General features: G+C 41.3%; 1 protein-coding gene across 1 annotated transcript in view; it reads left to right on the top strand.

Moving 5' to 3' along the window:
* ANKFN1 (ankyrin repeat and fibronectin type III domain containing 1) overlaps positions 1–25,219 on the top strand; it is a 184,966-nt gene extending 159,747 nt beyond the window's left edge. The window contains 3 exon segments of the mRNA XM_027870305.1: positions 7,031–7,244; positions 15,316–16,055; positions 25,148–25,219. Of these exon segments, the coding sequence (XP_027726106.1) occupies positions 7,031–7,244; positions 15,316–16,055; positions 25,148–25,219 (1,026 nt within the window).
* Positions 25,220–27,224: the final 2,005 nt, after the last annotated feature.

The following is a 27,224-nucleotide window of genomic DNA, read 5'->3' as shown; positions in this document are numbered from 1 at the left end:
TTTTTTATGATTTTCTTGCATCATTCTCACTTCTCTTCCCAGTTTTTCCTCTACTTCTCTTACCTGCATCTCAAAATCTTTTTTGAGCCCTTCCATGACCTGGGACTAATTCATATTTTCCTTAGAGGCTTTGGATGTAGGAGCTTTGACTTTGTTGTCTTCTTCTGTTTGTATGTTTTGATCTTCTTTGTCACCAAAGAAAGATTCTATGGTCTGACTTTTTTTGTGCTGTTTGCTCATTTTCCCAGACAATTACTTGACTTTTAAACTCTTTGTTAAGGTAGGGGTCTGCTTCCAGTGTGAAGAATGTACTGTCCCAAGCTTCAGGGGTTTTGTGCAGCTGTTTTCAGAGATACTTCTAGGGACCTGTAAATTTTCAGTTCTTTCAAGGTGGTATGATGAAGGGCGAGGTGTTTACTCCTTTCCTGGCCTGTGCTGTGGTCTATGAGTGACCATAAGTGCTCTTTTCTTCCTTGGAACTGTGAGGAAGATTCCCTCTCCACAGCCACTATAAGCTCTACCATGCCAGCACTCCTCCTCGCCCCAGGACCACCTCCCAGAACTGTGACCCAGATCCAAGCACAGGCAAAGCAAGAGAATCCTGCACCAGCAGAGAGATTCCTGCAATCCCCTTCTGATCAACCACTTGATTCCCCCTCAGTCTGTGGGCCAAGAGCTCCTGAAGTAGCCACCGCCCTGGGCTGTGCCTAGGGCTGGGACCAAGTTTCTCTCTCACCATGGTCACAGATTTTTCCTACTGACCTTCTTAGTTGTCTTTGGCATTTGTGGGTTGAGAAGTCTGGAAACTGCCACAGCTGTTTGTGATTCAGTCCCCTAAGGCCTGCTCCAGGTTCAATGAGGCCTGGTCTTTGCCTGCGAGGCCCACGCTGAACTGCACACCTCTCCCAGTCCAGGGCAATAGACCTTTCCAGTGAACCATCCAGGTTGTCTTGGGCTGGAAATTTGTTTCACTCTGTCTTTTTGTGGATTCTGCTGCTCTAGAATTTGTTTATAATTTGTTTTTTACTGTATTTGGAGGGGCTTGGGGGAGAGCTCAAGCAAGTCACTGCTTTTACTCTGCCATCTGGGCTCTGCCTCTGGTCCACAGTTTTATGCCCAACTATACGAGGCAACGTGGTAGAGTTGTAGCAGTGGGACATCCTAGACTTCCTGAAACAGAAATGAAAGTACGCTTTGAAGAAGTCTTTCCAAAGCAAACATCTTTTGTCCAATTATCCCTTGTTCTCTCTTTGTTTGCTACAATCTGTCGAAGAGATGACCCTATTCTTTGTCAAGGCCAACCCTTTTCTTTAGATCATCTTTATCTCTGTGTCTCTCTATCTCTTTCTGTCTCTGTCCCTGTCTCTCTCTCCCTTTCCCCTCCTATCTCTTTCTTTCTCCTCCTGCTCCTCTTTCTTCTTCTTCTCCTCCTCCTCCTCTTCTTCCTAATTCTTCTTCTTCTTCTTCTCTCTCTCTCTCTCTCTCTCCTTTTCTCTTCCTCTCTCTATCTCTCTTCTCTTTTCTCTTATTTTCCTTTCTCTCTTTCCCCCTTCTCTCTCTCTCTCTCCCTCTCTCCCTCTTTCTCCCTTCCTCCCTCCCTTCCTCCAAATCTCTTCCTCTCTCTCTTTATCTCTCTTCTCTTTTCCTCTCTTCTCTTTTCTCTTATTTTCCTCTCTCTTTCCCCTTTTCTCTCTCTCTCTCTCTCTCCCTCTCTCCCTCTCTCTCCCTTCCTCCCTCCCTTCCTCCAAATCTCTTCCACTGGCCTTCTGATCTCTTCCAGTTACTGTTTCATCTCTCTTTCCCTTTCACAGTTAACATCTCAGAAGAAAAAAAGCCATTGGTACTTTCCCAGAACTCATTCTTCTTGACCTTTTTGCTGCCTTTGACATGGTCATCCACTTCCTTTTTTAAAGACACTCTTTTTCACAGCTTTCCTAATACTACTCTACTGGTCCTCCTCCTCCCTGTGTGACCAGTCCTCCTCAGGCTGCTTTGCAGGATCTTCTCCCTTTTCCTGTGCCTTAAAATAGGTGATATCTAAAGGTTCTGTGCTGGGTCCTCTCATTTCCCCCTATGATGATCTTGGTAGTTCCATGGGTTGAGTTAACATTTCTAGGGGGTGACTCCCAAATCTACATATTTAATAGCCCTCATCTCTCTGCTGGGCTTTCATTCCAATTTAATGCCTGCTGGACATCACCACCTAAATGTCCTGTTTAAACCCAACATGCCCAAAATGAAACTCATCATCCTTCCCCTTGAAGGAAGAGCTCCCCTTCCTCCCAATTTCCTTTTTTGGTGATCCTTTAAGTCACCCCTATTCACAACACTGGAGCGCTTCCTAACACTTCACTCTCTTTAACCCCTATTATCTAAACAGTTGTCAAGTCTTACCAAATCTTCTTCCACAGCATTTCTCACAAACATCTGAATGCATCCATCTCCAATGACACAGCTACCTTAGTTCATATCATCTTCTCTGACCAGGCCTGCTATGATAGCTTACTAATTGGTCTTACTGCTTCCAATCTCTTCCCTCTGTAAGGCATCCTCCACACTGATGGCAAAATAATCTTCCTAGAGCACAAATCTGATCATGTCACTTCCTTCCTTAAGAATCTTCAGTAGCTCCCTATTACCTCTATGTTAAAATATAAAAATCTTCTGTTTAACATTTAAAGCCTCACATAACCTGACTTCAGTATACCTTTCCAGGCTTATTTCACATTAGTCTCCTTCACACACTCTATATTCCAGCAAATTAGCCTGCTTGCTATTCCCCATCTCTAGCCTCTATGTCTTTGCACAGGCTGTCCTCCATGAATAGTATTAACTCCCTCCTCACCTGTAAGTTTTAGAATTCCTAGTTTCCTTCAGGGACTAGCTTGAATGTCATCTCCTACTAATCTCCCGTCATTAGTGCTATCCCCCTTCTGAAATTTTTTTTTTTACTTTTCAGGACACATATTATATAACATCCCCCTCCCCTAGAGGAGCAATATTTGTCAAGTTGAATTAACAGAAAGGAGTCTAAAGTCTCTTCCCCCTCTCTTTTTTCCCATTCCTCCAAAATGGCTCTAAATATGTTTAGGGCAGTGCCTCATTGACTATTCTAGACTTTGTTCCCATTTTACATAAGTCATTCTACCCATAACTCATAATGGTATCTAACTTTATACAGCACTTTAAGTTATGCCGAGGGCTTTACACAGATACTCTCATTTGCTCGTGATAAGCCTAGGAGAATACAGGGTATCATTGTCTCCATTTTATAGATGAAGATACTGAGGTTAAGAGAGGTTAAGTGAATTACCCAAAATTGAAAAGCCAACAAATATCTGAGGCAAGATTTGAACTCAGGTCTACCTGATTCCATGTCCATGTGCAACTCTTTATCCACTACTCCACAGACCAATGTGCTTCTTTATTCTGATGAAGCTTCTTCTGTTTGTCTAGGTCCCAAATGAGCATTCTGGCTCTGCTCCTGGTTTCTAGTGTGCTTTACACCTGTCTTTCCCCTACTCCCACCTTAGCTGCCCCACCACATGTTTCTTTCTATCGCTCCACTCTTCTCATAGTCAAGTCAATCAACCCAGGCAGCTGTAAGAAGGCAGAACAGGTTGGGAATTCATCTGAGCCCCAACCTGTTTCCTTCTCTTTGCAGGGAATTTGAAACACCCCCACCCTATTCCATCCCATCCCCCACACCAGGGTACCCTTCCTCCAGTCAGCCAGGATGAAAGGGCATAAATGCCTTGGAAAGAAGCCAGTCCCCAAAGGGTTAAAAACCCATCCTTTCTGGCCAGCGAGAATGCAGACTCTCTCCTGGATTCCCCAGGCTCCAGGGAGTCCTCCCACTCCTGCTGGTGTGGTGTCATTTCAGCCCCAAATCTCTCTTTTTCCCCCAAGAAAGAAACTTTGGGTATTGGGTTAGGATTATTTTGATCAGGCCTCTCCTTCACCCGCATTTTTTTTTTGCCCCTCTCCAAATGAAAACCAGCTGTAGCCACTCACCTATTGGTGCACACGTCTCAGCCCACCGCATACTGCAACCTTCAGAAGTGACCACAAGCCACGAGAGCATTTGTATGATTCCAGATCTAAGACAGTGTTGAAGTCACTACACAAACCAAACATTGTAAAGAGCAAAGGAGTCTATGTAAATAAGGTTATGAAGAGAAGCCAGCAGGCACAGCCAGAAAGGAGGGAAACGGGGGTAGTGTAGAAAATCACAGATAAGGTCTGCAGACTCTCCAAACAGCCCACCCAGAGCAGAAATTGTCAAGGCCTCGAGCTTGGCGTATTCTGGAGCTACTGAAGCTGAAATGGCAATTAAGATATAATTTATATACTGTAATGCTTCAAATGCTCCTAAGCTGTATTAGAAACCCAGCTCATTTAATATGACCAATCTATCATCCCCACGGGCACCTTGTAACCAGGTTGTGAGAAAGCTGATCACCCTTATGTTTAATAAAAATAATATCTCGCCTATGTACAGTGGTGGGAATGTGGGGGGAGGGCATTAATTTATGAGTTGAAAACTGATTTTTTTAAGGCAGGGTGAAAAGAAATGGGTACTGAGCGTTGTAACAAACAGATTCATGAAGCTTACAGGTTGAGTTTTTTCAGTTGTTGTTTTTTTTTAATGTGTCAGCAAGTCTTTAGCAGTTGAATTTGGACCTTTAAGACCAGAAAGGATTATGTTGTCAGTTACGTTTAGATCAACAGTAGAAGGCAAAATGGGCGAAAATTGGGAGTCTTTTAAAACTGCTTAGCTAAGTCACATTAAAGTCAACCTTAGGACCACAAATGTCTAGCTAAGAAAGGTCTTTGAGATCATTGGGTCTGGAGTCCATGAACTTGGCTTTTAGATAGATTGATTTCAGTATCATTGGTTTCCTTCACAATCCTATGTATTTTATTTCATGCATTTAAAAATATTCTTCTGAGAAAGCATCTATAGGCTTCACACCCCCACCCAAAAAAAGTTTTCAGAACCTCTTATGTAATTCATCCCTCCCATTTTACAGAGAAGACAAATTAAAGCCCAAAGGGGCCTAGCATGAATCCCTTGGTGAACTCTCTAGGCCAGGGGTGGGGAACCTGTAGCTTTGAGGCCACATGCGGCCTTTTAGGTCCTTGGTTACAGCCTTTTGACTGAGTCTAAGTTTTACAGAATAAATCTTTTTATTACGGTTGTTCTGTGAAGTTTGGGTTCAGTCAAAGGGCCACATTTGAGGACCTAGAGGGCCACATGTGGCCTCAAGGCCACAGGTTTCCCACCCCTGTAGGCCTACCTCACTGTACCTACGTCTTTGAAGTTCCTGCAGCTGAAAGACTGTTATCGTCTCTCCCCCAAGAAGAAAGAATCCAATGCTATTTCCTGATCCAAGACCTCCAAACCCAACCCTGAGGATAGACCTAGCCAACCGAGGGGAATTGCAATGTTAGCAAACCAGAGGATGCAACAGCTCCACCAGAAAACCATGGACTAGAAATCAAACTTCAGCAAGCATTTAATCAATGCAGTTATTAAGCAGATGCTACGTGTAAGGAATTGTATTATTTGCCAGAAGTACAAAGATATAAATGAAAAAGTCACTGTCCTCATAGAGCTTCCATTCTACTTAGGAGGTGAAAGGAGGAAGTGAACAGGACACCAGGTTCTCTTGGCTTCCTGTTTCTACCCTTATGAAACACAAACTCCAACTGTAGTTGCTAATTCTCCAATTTACCTTAGTACTTGATCAATTGGTCTCTACAACTGCATAGTTTCATGTTTCCTTAGAGCAGTAGAGGAAAATCTTTATGTCAGTGGGTCATAGAATGATACATTTATTGGTGAATTAGAGAGTATCTAGTCCATGTCACTCATTTAACAGGTAAAGAAACTGAGTCAGAGAGAGGTTAAGTGATTTGCCCAGGGTCACATGTATAGTCAAAGTCAAAGCTGGAATTCAGACTTGATCACCTGGCTGCAAATCCGGGGTTCTTTTCACCAATGGTCTGATTATTTGTTAAGGGTAGACATGGAGAGTATGCTTTTGAAGGAGGAGCTTTTGAAACTAAAATGTAACATTTCATTTTTCCTTACCTTCAAGCCCTGAGAACTGGATTTGAAATCAGAGGTCCTGAATTCGAACCTTTCCTCTAATGTTGATGCCTTGTGAGACCTTGAATCTCCTTGGGCTTCAGTTTTCTCATCTTTAAAATGGTCCACAAACTTTTAAAAGAATAATTTGTTAATTGTATTTCAGTATTACTGACTTCCTTTGTGATCCTATATTTTTTTTATACGTTTAAAAACATTATTCTGAGAAGGCATCCATAGGTTTCGTCAGAGTACCAAAGGGGGCCTATGACACAAAAAGATGAAGGAACCCTGGACTAGATAATTGATAAATTCACTTGCAACCCCAAACCTGTGATTGTATGATTTTTCTTTCACTCTGATACCCAGCAGCACCCAGGCATAAACTGGAAATAAAGGGACGTCAATCTAGCATTACTCACGTCTTGGCTCTCAGAAAACCCAATACAATCAACTGCTTTAAATGCAAGATTTAGATCATAGAATCATAAATCATCAAGTCAAGTCAAGTTAATAAGCATTTATTAAGTGCCTATCATGTGCCAGGCACTATACTAAGCCCTGAGAATACAGAGAAAGGTACAAAACAGTGCCTGCTCTCAAGGACTTCATAAGGAACTGGAAGAATGTTGGTGATACTCTACCTAAATTTCATCATTTTAGAAATGAAGAAACTGAAGCCCAGAGAGGATGAGGTGACCTGTTAAAGGACAAAACTAGTCATCAGAAAGGCAAAGACATTAACACAGATCTTTCAATTGCCAAAAGGTCAAAAATAAGTGGAACTTTCTTCCTTAGCTAACTGGTTCTCTGTATATTTAACATGAATTCAAAACCAATACTTTGGGAAATTCACAGTTTTGAAATTAAAGACAAAAACATAACTTTTTGGAATGCATTTGATAACTCACTGTCTGCTATGATTCTGTTCCAAAGCAAATAGATGAAATTTGGCGTGAAATGAGATGGATCACAGATGCACTCCAGTATGCAAGGTACAAACAGCCAGGGACCGGCTTGCCCATCACGAAACTAATCGACTCCTCCAATGAGCAGAATGAAAAGAAGGTCAATTCAACATCTTCACCTATAGACTGTCTTCCATCCCCATCCCCATCCCCAGAGACCCAGAGGAGAAAGGCAGTAAGTGGTAAGAAACAGCAACTTCAATCTGTAGATTTTTTCCAACTTTCTTATCCTTGGCCCCAAATTCTCCTGTCTTGGGCAACTGGGTGCAAAGTTTTTGTGTCACTTGCTATGAAACAAATGTCCCCAAAGTACCTATTATAAACAAAACCCACGAAAGTCCTACTGTGCACAAAACAAATGTAGGGTCCTTGGCAAATACGTGTTGTCCCTTCTCCAGTAAGGGAGTTGGCCTGAGGCTCTCCAAAGCATTCCCATACTAGTGGGGTACAAATCTACCTGCTGCTTGGAGTCTTAGACCACTAGAGTTGGAAAGAGCCTTAGAAGCCATCTAGTCCAAACCCTTCATTTTAGAGAGGAAGAAATAGGCCTAGGGAGATGAAATGATTTGCCCAAGGTCACCCAGCAAATCCATCACAAAATTGCTTGAAAGCAGAGAATTTTTCTTGCTTGTTTTAAGGATTTGTTTACATTAGCTCCTTGACCCAATAGCTAGAGACAGCCTTTCCTGGTCCCCTAGCTATTTAGTCCTCTCTCCTTCTTCTTCAAATCATAAGGTACATGATTATCTTCTTACCTGTTATATCCCCCAATAGGATAGATTGTAAGTACTTTGAGGGCAGAAACTGTTTTTCCTTTTGTCTTTGTATAATTAGCACCTAACAAAAGTATCTCACATTTGACAGATACTGAATCAATACCTATTAATTTAAACTGGATTGATTTAAAGTTACTATCAAGTCCATTCAATAATCTTTTAAGTGTTTCCTATGTTCTAGGCACTATGCTAGGCTCTGAGGATAGAGAGATGGAGATGCACCAGTTCCTGCTCTCAGGATCCTGGTGAGGTAAGGTGTGCTTGAGGTGCTCGTCCTTGGCCACGTCAGCTCAGCTTTTCAACAGAACTAATGCCAATGACAAGGAGATTTTCTTGAAGGTTATGGAGAAAAAGTAGGAAACTCTTTACAATGACCATAGACAGTAGTGGATGACCCATCAGAAACAACCCTCATGTTAGCTCTGAAATCAGGTCCTTGGGAAAGTAGGATTCTATTCTATCTAGGATCTGACTTACAAAAAACCTTGATTTTTCACATACCCTTTGAAGATTGAATCAAGTGTATAGATATAGATATATACTTGCACAATACATACATAGATACATATGCATTGTGTGGGTATACATAGACATGCATGTATATTACATGTGTATATATACATAGCTACTTATATAATATCTATACAGGCACATAGGCTTATACATACATACATATGTGTGCATATATATATAAATATATATAAATGTGTGTAAACATGCCAACAATATCATGCACATTGGCATATACATACACATTATATACATTTACATCATTTACATATATCATATATGTATGTGTATCATATGTGTATACATTATCTATACATAGACATCATATATACATAAACATTATTATCAACTGAGACTGAGACTGAGACCAAGACCAAGACTTAGACCTAGACCTAAACCTAGACACAGACGTAGACACAGATGCAGACATAGACATAGACACAGACATAGACATAGACACAGACACAGACACAGACCCAGACACATAGACACAGACATAGATCTAAACCTAGACATAGACATAGACACATAGACACAGACATAGACATAGACCTAAACTTAGACATAGACATAGACATAGACACATAGACATAGATATAGACATAGACCTAAACTTAGACATAGACATAGACACATAGACATAGACATAGAAATAGACATAGACATAGACGTAGATCTAAACCTAGACATAGACATAGACATAGATCTAAACCTAGACATAGACATAGACACAGACACAGACACAGAGATAGACATAGACCCAGACATAGACATAGACATAGATCTAAACCTAGACATAGACATAGACATAGACACAGACATAGACACATAGACATAAACACAGACACAGACACATAGACATAGACATAGACATAGACATAGATCTAAACTTAGACATAGACATAGACATAGACACAGACACAGAGATAGACATAGACCTAAACCTAGACATAGACACAGATGCAGACATAGACACAGACGCAGACATATTCATAAACATAGACCTAGACCAAGACCTAGACATAGACATAGACACAGAATAGACCTAGACATAGACATAGACATAGAATAGACATAGACATAGACATAGACATAGACATAGACATAGACATAGACATGTATATCTGAGCCAAATATTTAAGGCTAAGGAATGAAATAATAGGCATGTAGGGAAGAGATTATCCAAATTTTCCCAAAATTCTCATAATTATAATAGACAGCATAGAACATTGGAATGAAAAGTCAAGAGACAGGGATCTTGTGCCAGTTCTTCCTTTAACTCACTGAGTGATCTTGGGTCAGGCTTTCTGAGCCTCAGTTTCTCTATCTGTCAAATGAGAGAACTGGACTAGATGATCTCTAAGTTCCTTTTCAGTTCCAAATTCTATTATTCATTTAAGCATGCATATAACTCCATTCTTATACCCCACCCTCTCTGATGACAGAACCTGCCAAGTTTCTGCTCCTCTCTTAGCCAGAGTGGATGCTGGCATATTAATTTGCTGCTCTTCTCCAAGGGGACAGGATGTAGCATGAGAAAGATCCTTGCTCTGCTGTGCAAATGTAGTCCTTTTGTCCTCCTCTCAGAAAAAGCACCAAACTGTGATGCTGGCCCTTTGGCTAAATAATCCAATCAATTACATTCAGATGTTATTATTAAATTTAAAGAGTAAGCAATCACCATCCCTCCATTTAATCAATCAACAAGCCTTTATTAAGTAACCACCATGTGCCAGGTACTGTGCCAAGTAATAAAAAAAGGGCAAACATGGAACCACCCCAGCCCTCAAGGAGCATGCATTCTATTGGAGGGGAGTTGCACGTATAATTAAATGAAAAGAAAATGCTGGAATATTCCCAGAGAAGGCACTAGCAGATGGGGGAGTAGAGAAAAGTGATCAGGAAGCTTTCATGTAGGAGGTGGCATATACTTAGTGCTTTAAGATCTTCAAAGTGATATATACACACATATATACATACATATATATAAAACGTGTGTGCATATTTTCTAATATGAAGGTCACAGTTGTACAAAGTAGATGCAATAGCACCTACCATTGTCCCCATTTTACTGATAAGGAAACTGAGGCTGAGACATTGACTTGCCCAGGGTCACAAACTGGTCTGGGAATTGTCTGAGGCTAGATTAAAATCCAGGTTGTCTTCCTGACTCCCAAGTCCAGCACTCTAGCCACTATACCCCAATGCTTTTCAACACCTTGTGTTTATTTTTCAATATATCTTGTACTTTGCAACCTTTCCCACAAAGGAAGGATCAACAATGACCTAAATCCTAGAACCTCCACCCTAATTGCCAGGCTTCGTGAGGACATGCTCAACTTTCCTCAGAGATGACCCCTAGTAAGTCCTCCAACAAAAATGACCACCCAAGCCAGGAGGAGCCTTTGATTCTCCTAGGGTTTCATTACCAACTTAAACAAGAAGAAAACATCATTCAGCTCTGCTATTGATGGCAAGCTGGGTGGCAAGTGGAGAGAGCCCTGGGTTTGCAATCAGGAGGATTCATCTTCATGAGCTACTAGCTGTATGACCCTTGGCAAGTCATTTAACCTTGTTTGCCTCTGTTCCTCATCTGTAAAATGGGCTGGAAAAGGAAATGGCAAACCACTCCAGTATCTTTGCCAAGAAAACCCAGAATAGGGTTGTGAAGAGTCAGACCCACCTGAAACAACTCAACAGCATTAACAGCAAGCACTCAGGCTTGCACTGCACAACCTAGGTTCTGTTTCAATGCAGTCTGTTGGTCAACTCTCTAGAGATTCCCTTTTGGAAGGTCCTTAGTATAGTAAATAAATAAATGAAAGTATGTATGAGTCCTTACTATGTGTCAAGCACTATGCTAAGTGTTGGAGTTAGAAATAATAAAGCAAGACAACCCTTGTTCTCAAGGAGCTCACATTCTACTGGAGGGAGACTATACATCTAAGAGGTTTCATCTGGACATCACATGGAAAAGCCCCATGGTCCTTAGGATGTGATGGCAAAGCAGATGGGAATGCATCTTCTTTCATGTTATTTCCACTGACTAAAAACCAGGACACTGAGCCACTTCACAGTGCCAAGAACTTTGCTGATGATAACTTTCTTTTCTGGTTCCTCGGTAGCTGTGGCTGCCAGTAGAGCAGGGGGAGCGTGGGGCAAGGGACAGGCTTAATACAGTGCCTGGCATATAATAAGTACTATATAAATGTTCACTATAACTATTCAAGTCCCTCCTCCAACACATAGAGGCTGTGTGATCTTGGGTAAGTCAACTCTCTAAGACCAAAAATGGCAAAAAATGGTTGCAGTTCTGCATTGATAGAGGGAGTTTTGCAACCTACACCGATGAAATCCCAACTCTATTGAAAAAAAACGATACCCATCTCCAACACTGGGGTCCTGGAATCATAGCAGACTCTAGCCATCATTCAGTGGAAAAGAAAATCTAGGCTCTTGAGTTCTGGGTACCAGGGCAGGCTTTACCACCCTGGGCAGAGCTGTGTCACTTCACAGAAAGCTCTCCAGGCTAAGTGTCAAGGGGCCTCTCATCCTTTTTCTGCCACTGACTTGGTGTGTGACTCTGAGCAGGCTCGTTGCAGAATCTCTCCAGCCCTGACTTCTGTTCTGTAAAATGAGAGGTAGTGCAGCATACTAGGTAGGGCACCAGACTAGGAGTTAGGAAGACCCAGGCTCAAATCCCCTCTTAGATCCCCACTTACTAGCTGTGTGATCACTTAACCTCTCTGAAACTCAGTTTCCTACCTCTGTAAAATGAGGAGATGGCCACTAAGGTTCCTTCTAGCATCTATTAGATGGTCAGTTCTTTGAAAGCAATGGCTATTTTGCCTTTCTTTTTACCTCCAGTGCTTAGCACAGCGCCTTACCCATAGTAACACTTAATAAATGTTTGTTGACTTGACTTCCAGCTCTAAATCTATGATCCATTTATTACATAAATTAGTAAAGATCATAACTAAGGAAGTTCCCCCCCAATGTAATATTTATAAAAGTGTGAAGACCTCTCTGAGACTCAGTTTATGTATCTGTAAAATAGCAATAATAATACCAACCATGGAGATCAAGTGAAGTCATGTATGGGAAAGCACTCTGATTTTTTTTTTAGTTTTTTTCATCTAATTTTAAATTTTATTTATTTAATTTTTATTTTTGGTTCCATTTTAAGTTCTGAACTGTGTTTGTCCCTCCACCCCACACTAGAGAAGGTCACCATTTCACAGAGACAGAGAAAGAGGGAGAGAAAGAGAGAGAGAGAGAGAGAGAGAGAGAGGTAAAACCAAACCATGCATATTTCTACTGATCAGTTCTTTCTCTGGAAGTGGATAGCATCTTCCTTCATTAGGTCCTTTGTAGATGATCTGAGTATTTATAATACTCAGAATAGCTTAGTTGTTCACAGTTATTCTTTGAACAATATTGCTGTTACTGTATACAACATTCTCTTGGCTTTACTCATTTCACTCTTAGTTATTTCATGCAAATCTTTCCATGTCTTTTTTAAAATCAGCCCGCTCATCATCTCTTAAAAACCAGGGGAATTGGGGCAGCTAGGTGGCGCAGTGGATACAGTACCAGCCCTGGATTCAGGAGGACCTGAGTTCAAATTTGACCTCAGACACATAACACTTACTAGCTGTGTGACCCTGGGCAAGTCACTTAACCCCATTGCCTAACCAAAAAAAAAAAAAAAAAACAAACCAGGGGAAGCACATTGAAACCCTAAAGTGCAAAACACATATAGTAAATCACTGCTGAAACTGCAATGGACCTACCAGGCCTTAACAAACTCTCTGAAGGCAAGGGGACCTACTACTACAGATTATTGTCTCCCCAGATTACCTAGAACACAGTAAGTGTTTAATAAGTGCTTGTGCAGTCACTACTTGACGTTCTCATTTGTTGCTTCAGAGTTCACAGTTAGGCACTGAGAAGCAAGGGACTTGGGTATCTTCGGTCATCACCAAAAGGTACAATAATTCTGACAGAGAGTAAAAAGCCTGTTCACTATAGCAGTAACCACTGCAACAAGAAGTCCTTGTTCAATCACATCTGACTCTTCCTAACTCCGTTTGGGGTTTTCTTAGCAAAAATACTGGAGTGGTTTGCCTTTTCCTTCTCTAACTCATTTTACAGATGAGGAAACTGAGGCAAAGAAAGTTAAGTGACTTGCTTAGGGTCACATGGCTAGTAACAGTCTGAGGCCGGATTTGAACTCAGGAACAGAAGTCTTCCTGACTCCAGGTCCGTTGCTCTGTGCACTGTGGTGCCACCTAGCTTCTTGACTGTGAGGTTAGCTCTCTATTCCCTATGTGAAGCTGTCTGCTGGAAAAGGACACAGGGAGCAAGATAAATTCACTTTTTCAACTCATCAGCTTTAGGCCACTTCTAGGGGTGGGAGAAGGTAGCAAGGTTCATCCCTCCATCAGGTAGGAGTCTTACTGAGGGCTTAATAGTACATAACTCTTGGAGAGACAGTGTGGTATAACAGAACCAGAACAACCTGGCTTCAAGTCTCACCTCTGACAATTACTGACTATATTACCCTGGGCAAGCCATTTATTCAAGATCACAGAGTATTAGAGGCAGGATCTGAACCCAGCTTTTCCATTTACAAAGACCAAGCTGCCCCACCCTACAAGGGATAGGTGACAGAAAGACCATTTGAACTCTGGTTCTTCTTGGCCTAGTTATGGCAGTGTGGTACAATGGAGAAAGTGATGGCTTTGGAGTTAGAAGACTTGGGTTTTTGACCTGCCTCTGCCACTGTCCTATATGGCTTTGGGGAAGTCGTTATACCACTAGTGTCCCAGTTCCTCCTTCATAAAATGAAGGGATTTTATCAAATGGCTTCTAATGTCTCTTCCAACTCTAACCCTCTGATTCATTCTATGCCAACCCAATGGCTCTAAGGACAACCCTCCATTCCTTATGCTAGGCTGCCTTCAAAGAGCAATAATTAATATTTTAAATTATTAATATAATAATATTTTTCAAGATACTTTCACCTGTACAAATTAATCAATATTTATAGAGGACCTACTGTGTGTGAGGCACATAGACAAAGTAAAATGAAACATGACCACTGCCCTCCATGCTTACCATCTAGTGGGGAGAGAGAGACATAAATGGGTGATTATGTTTAGAAAACAAGCAGGCCTCCTTCTCTTTCTTTGCAGAGGTGTGGGGCCATAGATGTGAGGCATGGCCTACACCATCAGGCTTGGTTGAAGTGTTGGTTGATTAGTTACCCTGAACTCTTTTTTTCCTCTTTCTTTTTTTTATTCTTTAAGAGATGGTTCTCCATGGACAGACTGGGGAAAGACATACAGCTATCCCTTCCACACTGCATGGGTTAGGGGCACAACACCCCCACGATCTGGAAAAATCTGTATGAAAATTTTTGGCCCTCCCTTCATACCAGAGAAGAAGTCTGAATTATTACGGCATTAAAAGATAAAATACACTGATATTATACAATACCATACATATATTTTACTCATTTCTGAGTTTCTGAACTTTTCCTGTGTCGTCTGCTGGCCTTCTGCAGCTTCCACAACACTCCCCCCAAATTCCTATTTAAGTTCTTATGCCAACCCGCATTGTATTGAAACCGCAATGGGTAAAGTCATGATGTGGAAGGGATAACCATATTCTAAAATAAAGACAATATAAAAACAAAAGACAGCCACAGATGCAAATTAAAATTAAAACAAAAAGAAAACATTTCTTATCTCATCTGATCCTCTCACTGTATTTTTGTTACAGCGGACTGCACAGGGGATTAAGAAGTTAGTTTTAGAAGCCTGTCTACTGCAGTACTGAAAAGTTTATCATAACCTTCCCTCTGATTAATCTAGTGCAGGAGTGGGGAACCTGGGTTTCTGGGTTTCTGGGTTTCACATTTGAAAGGCTTTTATTTTCTAATGATAGTCTCTGTTCTTTCCAGACTCCCAGCCCTGTTCAGATGAAGAAGGTTGCTCTGAGGTATTTCTCCCCACGGATAGTGACTATGATTCCAGTGATGCCCTTAGCCCCCGAGAACTGGACTTAGTCTACATGTCATCCCATGACATTTCCCATCAGGCCATGAGTGGCATGAGTGGCAGTGCCCCTGATGTCTTACAGGTGCATGATGTGAAGCCCTGCATGGCCTTGAGGGGGGACACCCAAGGCCAGACCTTGGGGCCAGATACCGACCATTCCTGTGCTGAGTATTTCAACAGTCTGACACTCTCAGGCTTCATGGCCAAGAGACCTGATAAGATGGCAGGCAGCTCCCAACAGCCGGTGAGCTTCTTGGGGAGGAAGAAGCTGAGCAAACACCAGCACTACGGCTACTTCAGCCGTCACCACCGCTGGCTCCGCATCCACAGTGAAACACAGTCTCTGTCCCTTTCTGAGGGAGTCTACACGCAGCACCTCTCCCGGGCTGCAGACTTGTCCCAGGAGACCACTGAGGCAAAGCAGATCAGGATCCCCACTGAAAGGCATCGGGGTCTACTCCTACCCCATACCTCAAGCCTCCCTGAAGAGAAGAAAACCAAGTACCAGGACGTGCGACCGATGGTCCGACGCATTTACGTGGAACCTTACCCAACAGCCCTGGTGAATGACGATAAGCCATGGGTTGGACTCAGCTCCCCTCCAGGAGACCAGGGTGATATGCAAAGGCCTCAGAACCAGGAGGTCAGCCCAGGGGACCAGACCACCTCTCCAGTATCAGAAATATTTAGTAGCATGCTTTAGGGATCTGGACCACTTCTTTCCCCATACCATCTACCATGGCCATTTCCTCATCTCAATCCCAGTTGCTACTTCTTCATCTCCCCATCTCATTTTCAAAGAGATATTCATTTTAAAGTGGAAAAGTTAGTGGTTACCAGGTCCTTAGAGTGGAATTTAGCTACTGTCTTTTGTTCCAGGGAGAGTTAGGGGTTGAGTCGGCAGTGTTCCCCACAGACACCTGAACAGAGTTGGCTATGGCATAAACTCATGGTTCTGCTGCTCGTTAGATGATGCCTTTGCCCGTGGGGCAGCCTCAAACATCTAGATGCCATCTGGTTGTCAGCCCAAGAATATGCTATAGGGCCGGGTCCTAGGGCTTCCATGTTGGGGTGAATTGAGCCAAGACAGCAGAGAAAAAGAGAAGGCAAGATCATAGTACCCCAGATCCAGAACTGGATGGAAACTTAGAGGTCATCTAGTCCACCCCACCCCACCCTTCATTGTATAGATGAAGAAACTGACCCAGTAAGCCCCAAGATCCCACAGGTAGTAAATAGCAAAGCCAGGTCACCTGGCTCCAAAGCCAGCACTCTTCCCGCTGAAACATTGGGCTCCTCATCCCATCCCCACCACCCATCACCCATTGAAGGAACTAGAACCTCAAGAAGGGCTGGAGAAGAAGCCTGAGGCATTGTCCACAGGGCGCAGAGTAAAGTGGGGTTTTCTGAATGTTCTAGTTCATGGGATGGCCTCAGACAGCTCAACTTGACCTTTTCAAACCCAGGTGTGTTTTGTAAGGTCCAAATGAACCAATTTGAATGCTTACATTTTTCCTAGTAGGAAGATTACTGTACTTTTTGCTTCTTTCTGTGCCATGTGCCCATAACCTGAACCCAGAGCAGTGGCCAGGATGCTTTCCAGGACCTATGCATCCTGAGATGTGTCCTCTGGACTCATTTCCCAAATGCCTTTCTGATCATTCAGTAAGTCCCCAACTCAAAACCTGGACATGAAAATGGGTTAGACACTATCTCAAGGCCCAGGGAGACAGGTGAATAATAGTAATAGTAATTAACATTTGTATTGTACTTTAAGCTTTGCTAAGGGATGGGGACTGGACCTGTGATGCTATTGATATAGGAAACTCCCAGGTCAGGAAACTCCCTCTAACAATGTAGGTTGGCACCTTCTCTGCAATTCAAATAGTTGTGGAAAGCACTGAAAAGTGAAGTGACTTACCCAGGTTTGCATAGCTAGGATGAATCAGAGGTAAAACTTGAACCCAGGTCTTCCTGGCTTCAAGATCTGCTCTGTATTCACTACATCACATTGCCTCTCACTCACCTTAACTGTTTGCAAAGCGCTATAAATCTATCATCTCATCTGATCCTCACAACAACTCTGTGAAGTAGGTGCTATTATTTTCCCCATTTTACAGGTAAGGAAACTGAAGCACAAAGAGGTTAAGTGACTTGCCCAGGGTCACACAGGGAGTAAGTCTCAGGATTGGGATTTGAACCCATGTTCTCTGACTTTAATGTTCTTTCCACTGTATCACACTGCCTCCATAACTTAATCTGTATTCTCTCCCCTTTGGGATCGTATCTCTGATTTAATTAGCATGATGAACTCCCAAAAAGGAAACTCCATCCACCAATGCCAATCAGTACCTTTTCAATAAGGTATAGTCTTAGAGAGTTGCCTGAGGCATTGAGAGATTAAATGATTTGCCAAGGGTCAACACAATCAATTTTCTTTAATGGCTAAATTTGAACTCAGGTCTTCCTGACTACAATGCTAGTCTCCCATCAACAAAGCATACTGCTTTGAAATCTTCTTGGTAAAACTCAAAAAGATAATATGATTCTAAGTCACCATTCTCAGTTTTCCGTGCTTCTAGGGATGTAAATATGTGATTTCTATTTGTCAGGGTACAGATTATGTATATATAAAAAGAGAGAAATTTTAGAGTTAGAGGAAAACTTAGATACCACCAAACTTAAACCCTCATTTTACAGATCAAGAAACTGAGGCCTGAAAAAATGAAGCAACTTGTCCAGGATCACACAGCAAATTAGCACCTCAAGTGGGACTCCTAGGCAAGTCTCCTGATGCCCAATTTCATGATATTTCTAGAACATTATCCCACCCATCTAGAATCTGCAGGCATACTCCATTCTTGAGGCCGCTGACTTATTTAGTGGATCAACTATAATGCCTGATCCCATATCCATCTCCCTCCTCCCACCTGCCTCACCCTAGAAATATTTCAGGTGCCCCACACCTTTACACTCAGAGTTGTTATATAGTAAATAAGGCAAACTCATCTTAATATTAGCCTGAACCAAGTGAGAAGCTTAAAAAGTCCCTAGGATGAAAAAAAAAAAAACCCAGTCAAATACAATTGTCATTTGGAGGTGAAGGGAATTGTTGTGAATCATCCACACCACAGTTCCCATTTATTAGTCTGGATAATTGAAGAAGGTTATGTATTATCACTGTGTATAGAATTACAGCATTTTAGAGTTGGAAAAGTCATCAGGTGGCATCTAGCCCAGCCCTTCCTGTAGGCAAAAATCTTCTCTGCAATATTGCCAACAAGTGGTCCTCCATCCTTCTATTGAAGACCTACAGTGCTGGGGCACTCACTACCTCTGGAGGCAGCTCATTCCACTTTTGGACAATTATAGCTATTAGAAGTTCTTCTCCATATTGAACTAAATCTGCTTCCCTGTAGTATCATAGCATTTAGAGCTGGAAGGATATCCAGAAATCGTAATGTCCAATCTGTACATCTTAACAGATGAGGCCTAGTGATTAAGGTCACAAAGGTGATAAATAGCAGAACTAAGTGACTCCAAGTCATATCTTCTGACTCTGCACCCCCCCCATCTACCCTACTATCATCCTACCACACTGCCTCTACCCCACATTGTAGAGCTACGAAAAATACCCTTTCTCTCCCTCTCCCCCACACCACAAGCTATCTCTTGTCCAGGCTGAACATCCCTAGTTCCCTTGAGCTACTTCTTATATGGCACAGTTTGATTACCCTCCTCAGAATTTCAGTGGAGGCCAGAGCTAAAAGAAACACTCCAGTGTGGCCCACCCAAGACAGTGTCAATTAATCCACAAACATTTATTAAGTATTTTGCCAGGCATTGTGTGTGTGATGAGGGTACAAAGAAAAACAAAAACAGACCCTGTCCTCAAGGAATTTGCATCCTAATGGTGGAGATAACACGTAAATAAATACCTACATGTAGATATATAAAGAGCAGATGAAAGAATTTCAGAGTGGGAAGGTCCTAGCAGTTTCATAGATTTGTAAAAAGTTTCTACAGAAGATGGGATTTGAGCTGGGTCTTGAGACAATGGGACATTAAGACAAACTCCTCCCTCAGTCTAGACATACCTCTCTTTCCTGCAGCCCAAGATTAAACTATCTTTTCTGGACCTTCATATCACTTGCTTGAGGCAGATTCAATCTGGATTCCATTAAAACCTACAGGTCATTTTCATGTAAGCTGTTGTCCAGTCAACAATTCATGTGAAGTATATGGGGATGGGGATGGGCATTGGTGAGTTGTGGGCTTATTTTTTTTAATATATAGTAAAGTAGGTTCCAGTATTATTTTTTAAAAAATTAACTGAATGATATTCAAGGCTTATATGAACCCAAAGTAAATTTCTCACCAGAAACTGTTTGTAGAACATTATCTAATCAGCAGAAACTATCTTTTTCTCCATCCTTCCTAGAAGGCTAGCCCAAGAGAGAATTATACAATAAAAGAAGTACAATGCCATTAATTCAGAAAGCCCAATTTGGAATTAGTAATAATCCAGCCAAGGACTGAACTGTTTACCTTCACAAAATCTATGAGAAAATGACTTTGCTAATCAAATTAGTGACTATTACTAATTATCTGCCTGACTTTCCACAGATTACTTAACACCTACCCCTCCCACACCCCACAGCACTCCATCCCTGCTTTCCTTACATATAAAAAGAATCTTAACCAGATGCTCTCCAAGGTCCCTTCCTGCTCTGACATTTTTTGGTTCCATAATTCTTTGGATAGTAATTTTTGAAAGATTGATGGAAGCCCATTTAATCAATTAAAAAAGAACTTTATCCTGTGCTTTAGAGACACCACTTACATTTTTAAAGTGCATGTGCTAAGTATAACTCATTATGCTGTGTCTGAAAAGACAAAGGTCTACAAGTAACTTCCAGCTGTTTGTAGACCTACTTCTCAAAAGTAAAGCAAGAGCACTTCATTCCTTTAGAAAATATTCTCTATTTCATAATCTACTGATTCATACTGGCCTTCATTCCAACTAGTGGGACTTGACAGTGACTGAGTTTTTCCTGGTGGGGTGTAATGGGTCATACCCCAAATCCTTCACCTTGGAGGGGCAGCCATAACTCTAGAAAGAACACTGGATTTGTAGTGAGAAAGCCTAAGTTTAGAATACTCTCTATGCTATGTTACCTGTATAAGTCACTTACCCTTGACAGGCCTCAGGTTTGTCATCTGTAAAATGAGTAGGTGGGACTAGATAGGTAGTCCAAATTTTTTTTCGTTCTTTGAACTTCTTTCAGAAACAATGACAACAACAACAAATGAGTCTTGAATGCCCAGGTTAATTTAATATGCCTCTCATAATAACAGCACTGTCTTTCTCCAGGCAAAATATCTTGTCCTGATCTTCCTCTCCAGCACACATCTGCCTGAGTTGGCTTTAGCCAAGATCACCCAATCTCTCTCCATTGTGAGAACCTTCCTGAGTTATTTACCGACCATTTGCTAAGTACCTAGGCCAGTGCTGAGCACTGTGGAATACAAAAGAAGTAAAGCAATATGAGCCCTAATCTTATAGGAGCTTACAGTATAGTTGAAGGATAAGGGAGCTATCACACCTTTTAACTCCCATAACAGTTTACAAAGAGGTGCTTGCCTCTTTGGCCAAGAAGAGCTCAAGTTTGTCTGAGGAATACCCAACCGCTGAGAACAAATAAATTTCCCATCACCCTCACTTGTGTGAGAAAGGGCAATCTAGAAAATGCGGGAGGCACCCGGTGTCAGTTTTATCACTCTTTACTGACCTGATGCTGGTTTACGACTAAAGGGAGGAGTTAGTCTCTAAGCATTTATTAATACTTATATATATATACTTACCGTCGCCAGGTACTGGAGTTAGTAAGGTAGTAAGCTTTAGGGATAAGAAGAAAGACAGCCCCTTCCCTCAAGGAGCTCGTAATCTAATGGGGGGAGCAAAATGTTTTTTTTTTTCTTTTCAAACAATAAAGTACGAAAAAGATAGATGAAAAGTATGTGGGAGGTAATCTCTGACGGGAAAATGAGTCAAAAGATTTTGGAAGCATGGATTTGGCTTAATGATAATGACCCATTTCAAGAATCGAATCCTTAAGGAGGAAGGTTACCTTCACTTCCCAACCCTGCCTAATGTTCGATGCAATAATTGGGAAAGAGAAGGAAATGGTACCTTTTGATTTTAAAGATCAGACAAGTGTAAAAAATGCTTTGTTTTTAGAGAAGGATCCCAAAGCACTTTACAAAGAGTAAAAATTGAAACCTGATTACGTTTTCCCTACACCCAAACTTCTTCCCAAAGAAATCTGGTCCTGGAAGAGCCTGGCCAATAGCATACTCTCCACTCCCTACTCCACCCCGTCAACACCCACCCACCACCTGCCGCCAGTAATCTATGCAGGACAAGTGGAAAAAGAACACTGACCTCTCATAAATTCTTCTCTCCACACATGTGGGTGGCCTTGTAGATGCACTGTTACCCTTTACAAGTTAGTCTTTTCCAGTGAGCAGAGATAGCCCTGGAGGGCCCCATCCTCTCACCAAAGTCATGCTCACTTTCTCTTTGGAAGTTAAAAAAAAAAAAATCCAGCCCAGAGAACTATGTCTAATCCATAGACAGGGTGGAGGTACACTGGGATTTTCTAGCCAAGTTGAAAACTCAAGTAGAAATCACATCCATCCGAAAATCAATTCCTCTCTTTCCGCCCACCCCAATCACTGTCATTGGATTTCAGGGTTTTGCAGTTCACAACCAAGTTAGACATAACAAAGTTATAACAAATCATGCTTCTGTCCTACTTCTATATATTTATATTATCAACTGAGACAATACAAACTAAAGACAAGGTCTTCATATATGGCAAGTGGACATTTGCAGGGGAGGGAAGGAGTAGGAAACTTTGAGTCATATTACTTCACTGTCCACTCTAAAGTGTAAATATTTAAAAAAAAATAGATCCAGTAAAGCAGGTCCGATATTTTCTCTTGAGCTTTCTCTCTTTAGGGTATTTTTTTATAAAGTAGAGTTGGGAAAGGAGGTCAGCATACCTCTTTACCAGGGAGAGCTTCAAGGCACCCATCAGTTCCAGCTAGCTGTTCTGACACATGGCTCATGACTGTTAAGTAAAACTTCAACACAGCCTTACCAATAGCGAGGATAGTGTACTTGAAATGATGCTATGCCACTTGGAAACTGAGTCTAAGATCTTAAATCAGACTTGTTTCCTTTTGTTGTGTTCTGTTTCTCCCAGGCATTGAATTTTGCCATTAGGAAGATGTATTTTTAAAACACCTCACTGAATGTATGTGGTTTTGCCATAATTGGACCTCTGGTTATTACACCATAGCAGCTCACAGAAGTTAGGGTCTTCTTTTGCTGTTGTTTCTTTGGTTTGGTTTCAGTAAGGTCTTTTTTCCCCTTTTAAAAAAATCAATTCTGTTTCTGTTATCTATAAATTTCTAATTTGGTCATTGAAAAATGCAGTTGTGTTTTGTTGTGTTTAGCAGTCAGCTGACCAGACTATGAAAATTCTCTATTTTGATAAGTAAAATAGAAGGAGGTCCTTTAAAAAATGTCCTTAGACCTTTCTTTCCAGGGATTGGTCTATACTTTTATTTTAATGTAACCTCAGTCCCATAGTCTGTGGATATGGGATTCTTTCCTTATTGGTGAAGACCAACTCCATCTTCACCAATTAGGAAAGAGTTCCATATCCACAGACTTTGGGACCAGCGTTCCTTTAGAAAAGCCACTTTTTAGTTTATATATGAATAGTATAAAGTGATTAGCAAACTATGCCTGCTAATTATTCTTTGAAATTATGATAGTCAAGTCTGGACATATATGGGTAGAAAATAAAGAAGCAGTATCAGTGACAGTGTACTCAGTGGTAAATTTTTTTAAAAAATCTCATTATGAAAGATTTGATCTGTTAAGTCACTCTAGGCTGCTGTTCTGGCTCCTTGTCCCTGATTGGGACAAAGCCAGAAGGATCAGAATGTCATCCTGTTACCAGCACCTATTTCATAGGTGGGCCAGGAAAAGAGAATTTAAGAAGTTGAGGGGGGTTTGTCATCCTTGGAAGGAAAAAAAAGTTATCTCCTTGATGATATTCTATAAGGTGATGTTTAATCATCATTTCCTACCTTATGTGTAAATAGTAATTTGGCTGTTTATTGGTTCAGATTTTATTGTATCTTGTTGCTATATATGCAACTGAGTGTATGTTGAAGTTTAAACTTTGGTACAATATATGCACAATTTTGTGTGCTTTACACCTCTGTAAATATACAGATTATTCACATATAGTGTGTTAATGGTGACCTCCAAACTGACACAGTAATATTTTTGTCATATGCACATTTGCAAACTTTGAAAAATTCAAGCAGCTATTGGAAATAACCAATAGCCTCACTAAGACAGCCCTGGGAAAGGACCTACCTCTTCTACCTGTTGATCTTGAAAAAGAGGTAGAAGATTCAAGAGAATTTTTAAAAAATAGTTTTCCTGATGGCAAGTATTTTTGATAATTTCATATTCATCTGATAGTCTTTGCAAGAAAAACAGAGAAACGTTAGCTCCATTGGAGTGAGTGGCTTTGTTTCTGAAGCATTCATTAATACTACCATTTTCTATTCTAACCTGATATTGTTGAAATCTCATTTGGGGGAGATTGAAGAAGTCATTTGATTTGGACTCTTGAAAGATTTTTAGCTATGTAAATTTACAGTTTCTAAGTCCTTTATAACTCTCAATGCTTGGCTTACCTGAAGTATATCTTGTTTCTCAGCTAGGACTGGTTAATCTTTCTGAGTTTTACTAATGGACACCCCCCCCCCCAACCCAGCCCCTTCATTATTATGTGTAACGTTCAGACTTTAACTGGCCCTCTAGGGATGAGTCTGAAACATCCAAAGATAGCTTGTCCATTTCTCTTCCATGATTGTCACTGGCCAAAAACTTAAAATTCATCACTGGTTTGCCCTGGCAAAGACTATTGCCAGATTGCGCCATGGAGGTTGGCCATAGAAACCTCTCCCCAGTCTACACCCTCTGCATGTTCAAATGTCCAGCGCATTTTTGCATGTATCCTGTACCTCTTTAAGTTACCCTCCCCCGCCTTTTTTTAATCCTTTTAAAAAACTAGATGAGGTTTAAGATTTCTTCTGTGTGAGAGAACATGACAAAGAGATCATTTTAATTCCAAGAACCTGGACAAAGGTTGCCCTGCATTCCAGCAAGAAGGAAACATGCTGCTTTGTATCATGTGTTGGTTCTGCACCGTTTTACAGGATACTTTTAAACAAACACAAAAGGCATTAAGCCCTTCTATTGGCATGTTGGTGATTGGCTCTTCTCACATCCTCAGATCTCTGTTTTGTTGTCCTATCCGAATGTGCTGTTTTCCCTACACAAATTGTTATCTTTCTAAGCAAACCATGACTTTTTTTAATCCTAATTCTGTCTTTAAATAAAAGTTTCCTTTTTTCCCCCCTAAACCAAACAGATTACGCTTCTTGTTAATGCCCTCTCTTTTATCTGTCTGTGCTGGGGAAATTGGGAGGAGAGGTGATAGAGATGTTCAAATTTACACAAATAAATAAGAAATATGCCTTAATAGCACAGTTGAGACTTTCTACCTCAGTCTCACAAATGGGATGCAGTGCAGACTAACACTTCTGATAATAAATATTTACTTCCCTTCTCAATGAAAGGAAAAGGTTCTGTTGGGAAATCTGATGCTCTTCAAGGTTTCTTTCTCGTCCATTTGAAGAGGCCGTAAGTGAGAGAAGATCACAAGGAAATCCCCTGGCTCTGTTTTATCTGTCCCTTCAGCAATAACTTCTAAGTGATTTCTCAACAGTGGCATTCCTCTTCCCCATAGATTGTCCCACATCCATGCCTTTACTTGATGTCCCTTGGCTGGTGGGCCAAAAGAACATGAACCTAACTTCAATCCATGTTTTTGAGGCCTGGTACCCAGAAGGCACTCCTTAAGTATTTGTTGAAATGGCGTTGCATCCAGAGGGATTTAGTCGGATTATGATGGCTTAAAACCTACGTAGATGGCTGGCTCTGTGATTTCATCATGTTATCAAACTCCCAGTGGAGAAGTTCCTCCAGTGGTCTACCAGCCAGCAGCATCTATTCTGATCTTAGAGCCAGGGTTTTGAATCTGGGGTCTACCATGGGTAGATTTCAGGAGGGGAGGGAAGGCCTATAAACTTAGATGGGAAAAAAGTTTAGTTTTTATTTTCTCTAACCTCTAAGTGAAGTTTAGCATTTCCTTCCATTATGAATTTTTAAAAAACATATTCTGAGGCATCCATAGGATTCACAAGATTGTTGAAGGAGTCTTTGACACACATACATAAATGCTATGACACACATACACAAAAGGTTGATAACTCTTGTCTTAGAGAGGTACAGGGCAGCTAGATGGCATAGTGGGCAGACTCATCTTTCTGAGTTCAAATCCAGCCTCAGACACTAACTAGCTTTTTGACCCTGGGCAAATCACTTAACTCTGTTTGCCTCAGTTTCCTCATCTGTCAAATGAGCTGAAGAAGGAAATGGCAAGCCACTCCAGTATCTTTGCCAAGAAAACCCCAAATGGGGTCAAGAAGAGTCACTCACAACTGAAAATGACTGAACAACAACAAATAGAAAGGGACACTGGTACACTTAGAGGATAAGTTGCCTATTCTTGTCACATACCTTGTCAAGGCAGGCTGGAACTCAAGTCTTTCCAGCTCCAAATATTATATCTCCACCACCATTTTACAGATGAGGAAACTGAGGCCCACAGAGGATAAGTGACTTGGCCGTAGTCACTGTCAGGCAGTCAGAAAGTGACTGGTACAACTTAAAGCCAGGTTGTCTGAATTCAAGTTCCCACTGAGCACTTTATATCTATTGAAAACTTCTGAAAGGTCCTTCCAAATGGACCATTTATAAAAACTGAAAATGGAAGACCATGGGCTTTTATTAAAATTACATTAACTCTTTTCGTAGCTGCTGGTGACTATATGGGAAAGTCAGTGTTTGATGAGAATCTACAGATCTACAAATGAACTTCCCGATCTCCAGTCAACCCTGAGGTGTCTGCAAAGTAACTCAGACAAGGGTGGGTTTTGCCAGAGTGTGCATCCTACATCTTCCTGCACAAAAGGTGTTAGCTTTCTGCATTATGTGAGTGGCTAAAGAACTGTAGGATTATACTCCATCTTTCCCATAAGAGGCCCAAGAAACGATGGTTTGGTACTTTGCTTGAATGTGGGTCTGCCCCTCATACACACATCCTCCTCCATTCCTATTCTATATAAAACAGATTTAAAGCATTTAGTCCTAGTGGCCTCAGACACTAAAGTGTTAGGTGGTTTGTTTTTCTCACATAGCTAATTTTTGTCAGAGGCAGGTTGGAACCCAGGTCTTCTCAACTCCAAATACACACATACACACACACACTTTACAGATGAGGAAACTGTGGTCCTTTGAGAATGGAAGTAATTTACAGGATCATTGAATTTATAGCTGGTAGGGCCTTCATAGGCATCTGCTGCACCTCCATCATTTTACAGGGGCTGGAAATGGAGTCTCAGATAAGGCAGGCAACTTAGAGGATCATTGCATTTAGAGTTGTATGGGACTTTACAAGTTAGGTGGAAGTTAGGTGGTGTATAGAGTGCTGGTCTTAGAGTCAGGAAGTCCTGCCTGGGTTCAAATCCTACCTGAAACACTTCTTAGCTCTGTGACCCTGAACAGATCACTTAACCTCTCTCAGCCTCAGTT

The sequence above is a fragment of the Vombatus ursinus genome, unplaced genomic scaffold (genome assembly GCF_900497805.2).
Source record: "Vombatus ursinus unplaced genomic scaffold, bare-nosed wombat genome assembly UNPS02014797.1, whole genome shotgun sequence".
NCBI classification, from domain to species: domain Eukaryota; kingdom Metazoa; phylum Chordata; class Mammalia; order Diprotodontia; family Vombatidae; genus Vombatus; species Vombatus ursinus.
This window is presented reverse-complemented; position numbering and strand designations above follow the sequence as displayed.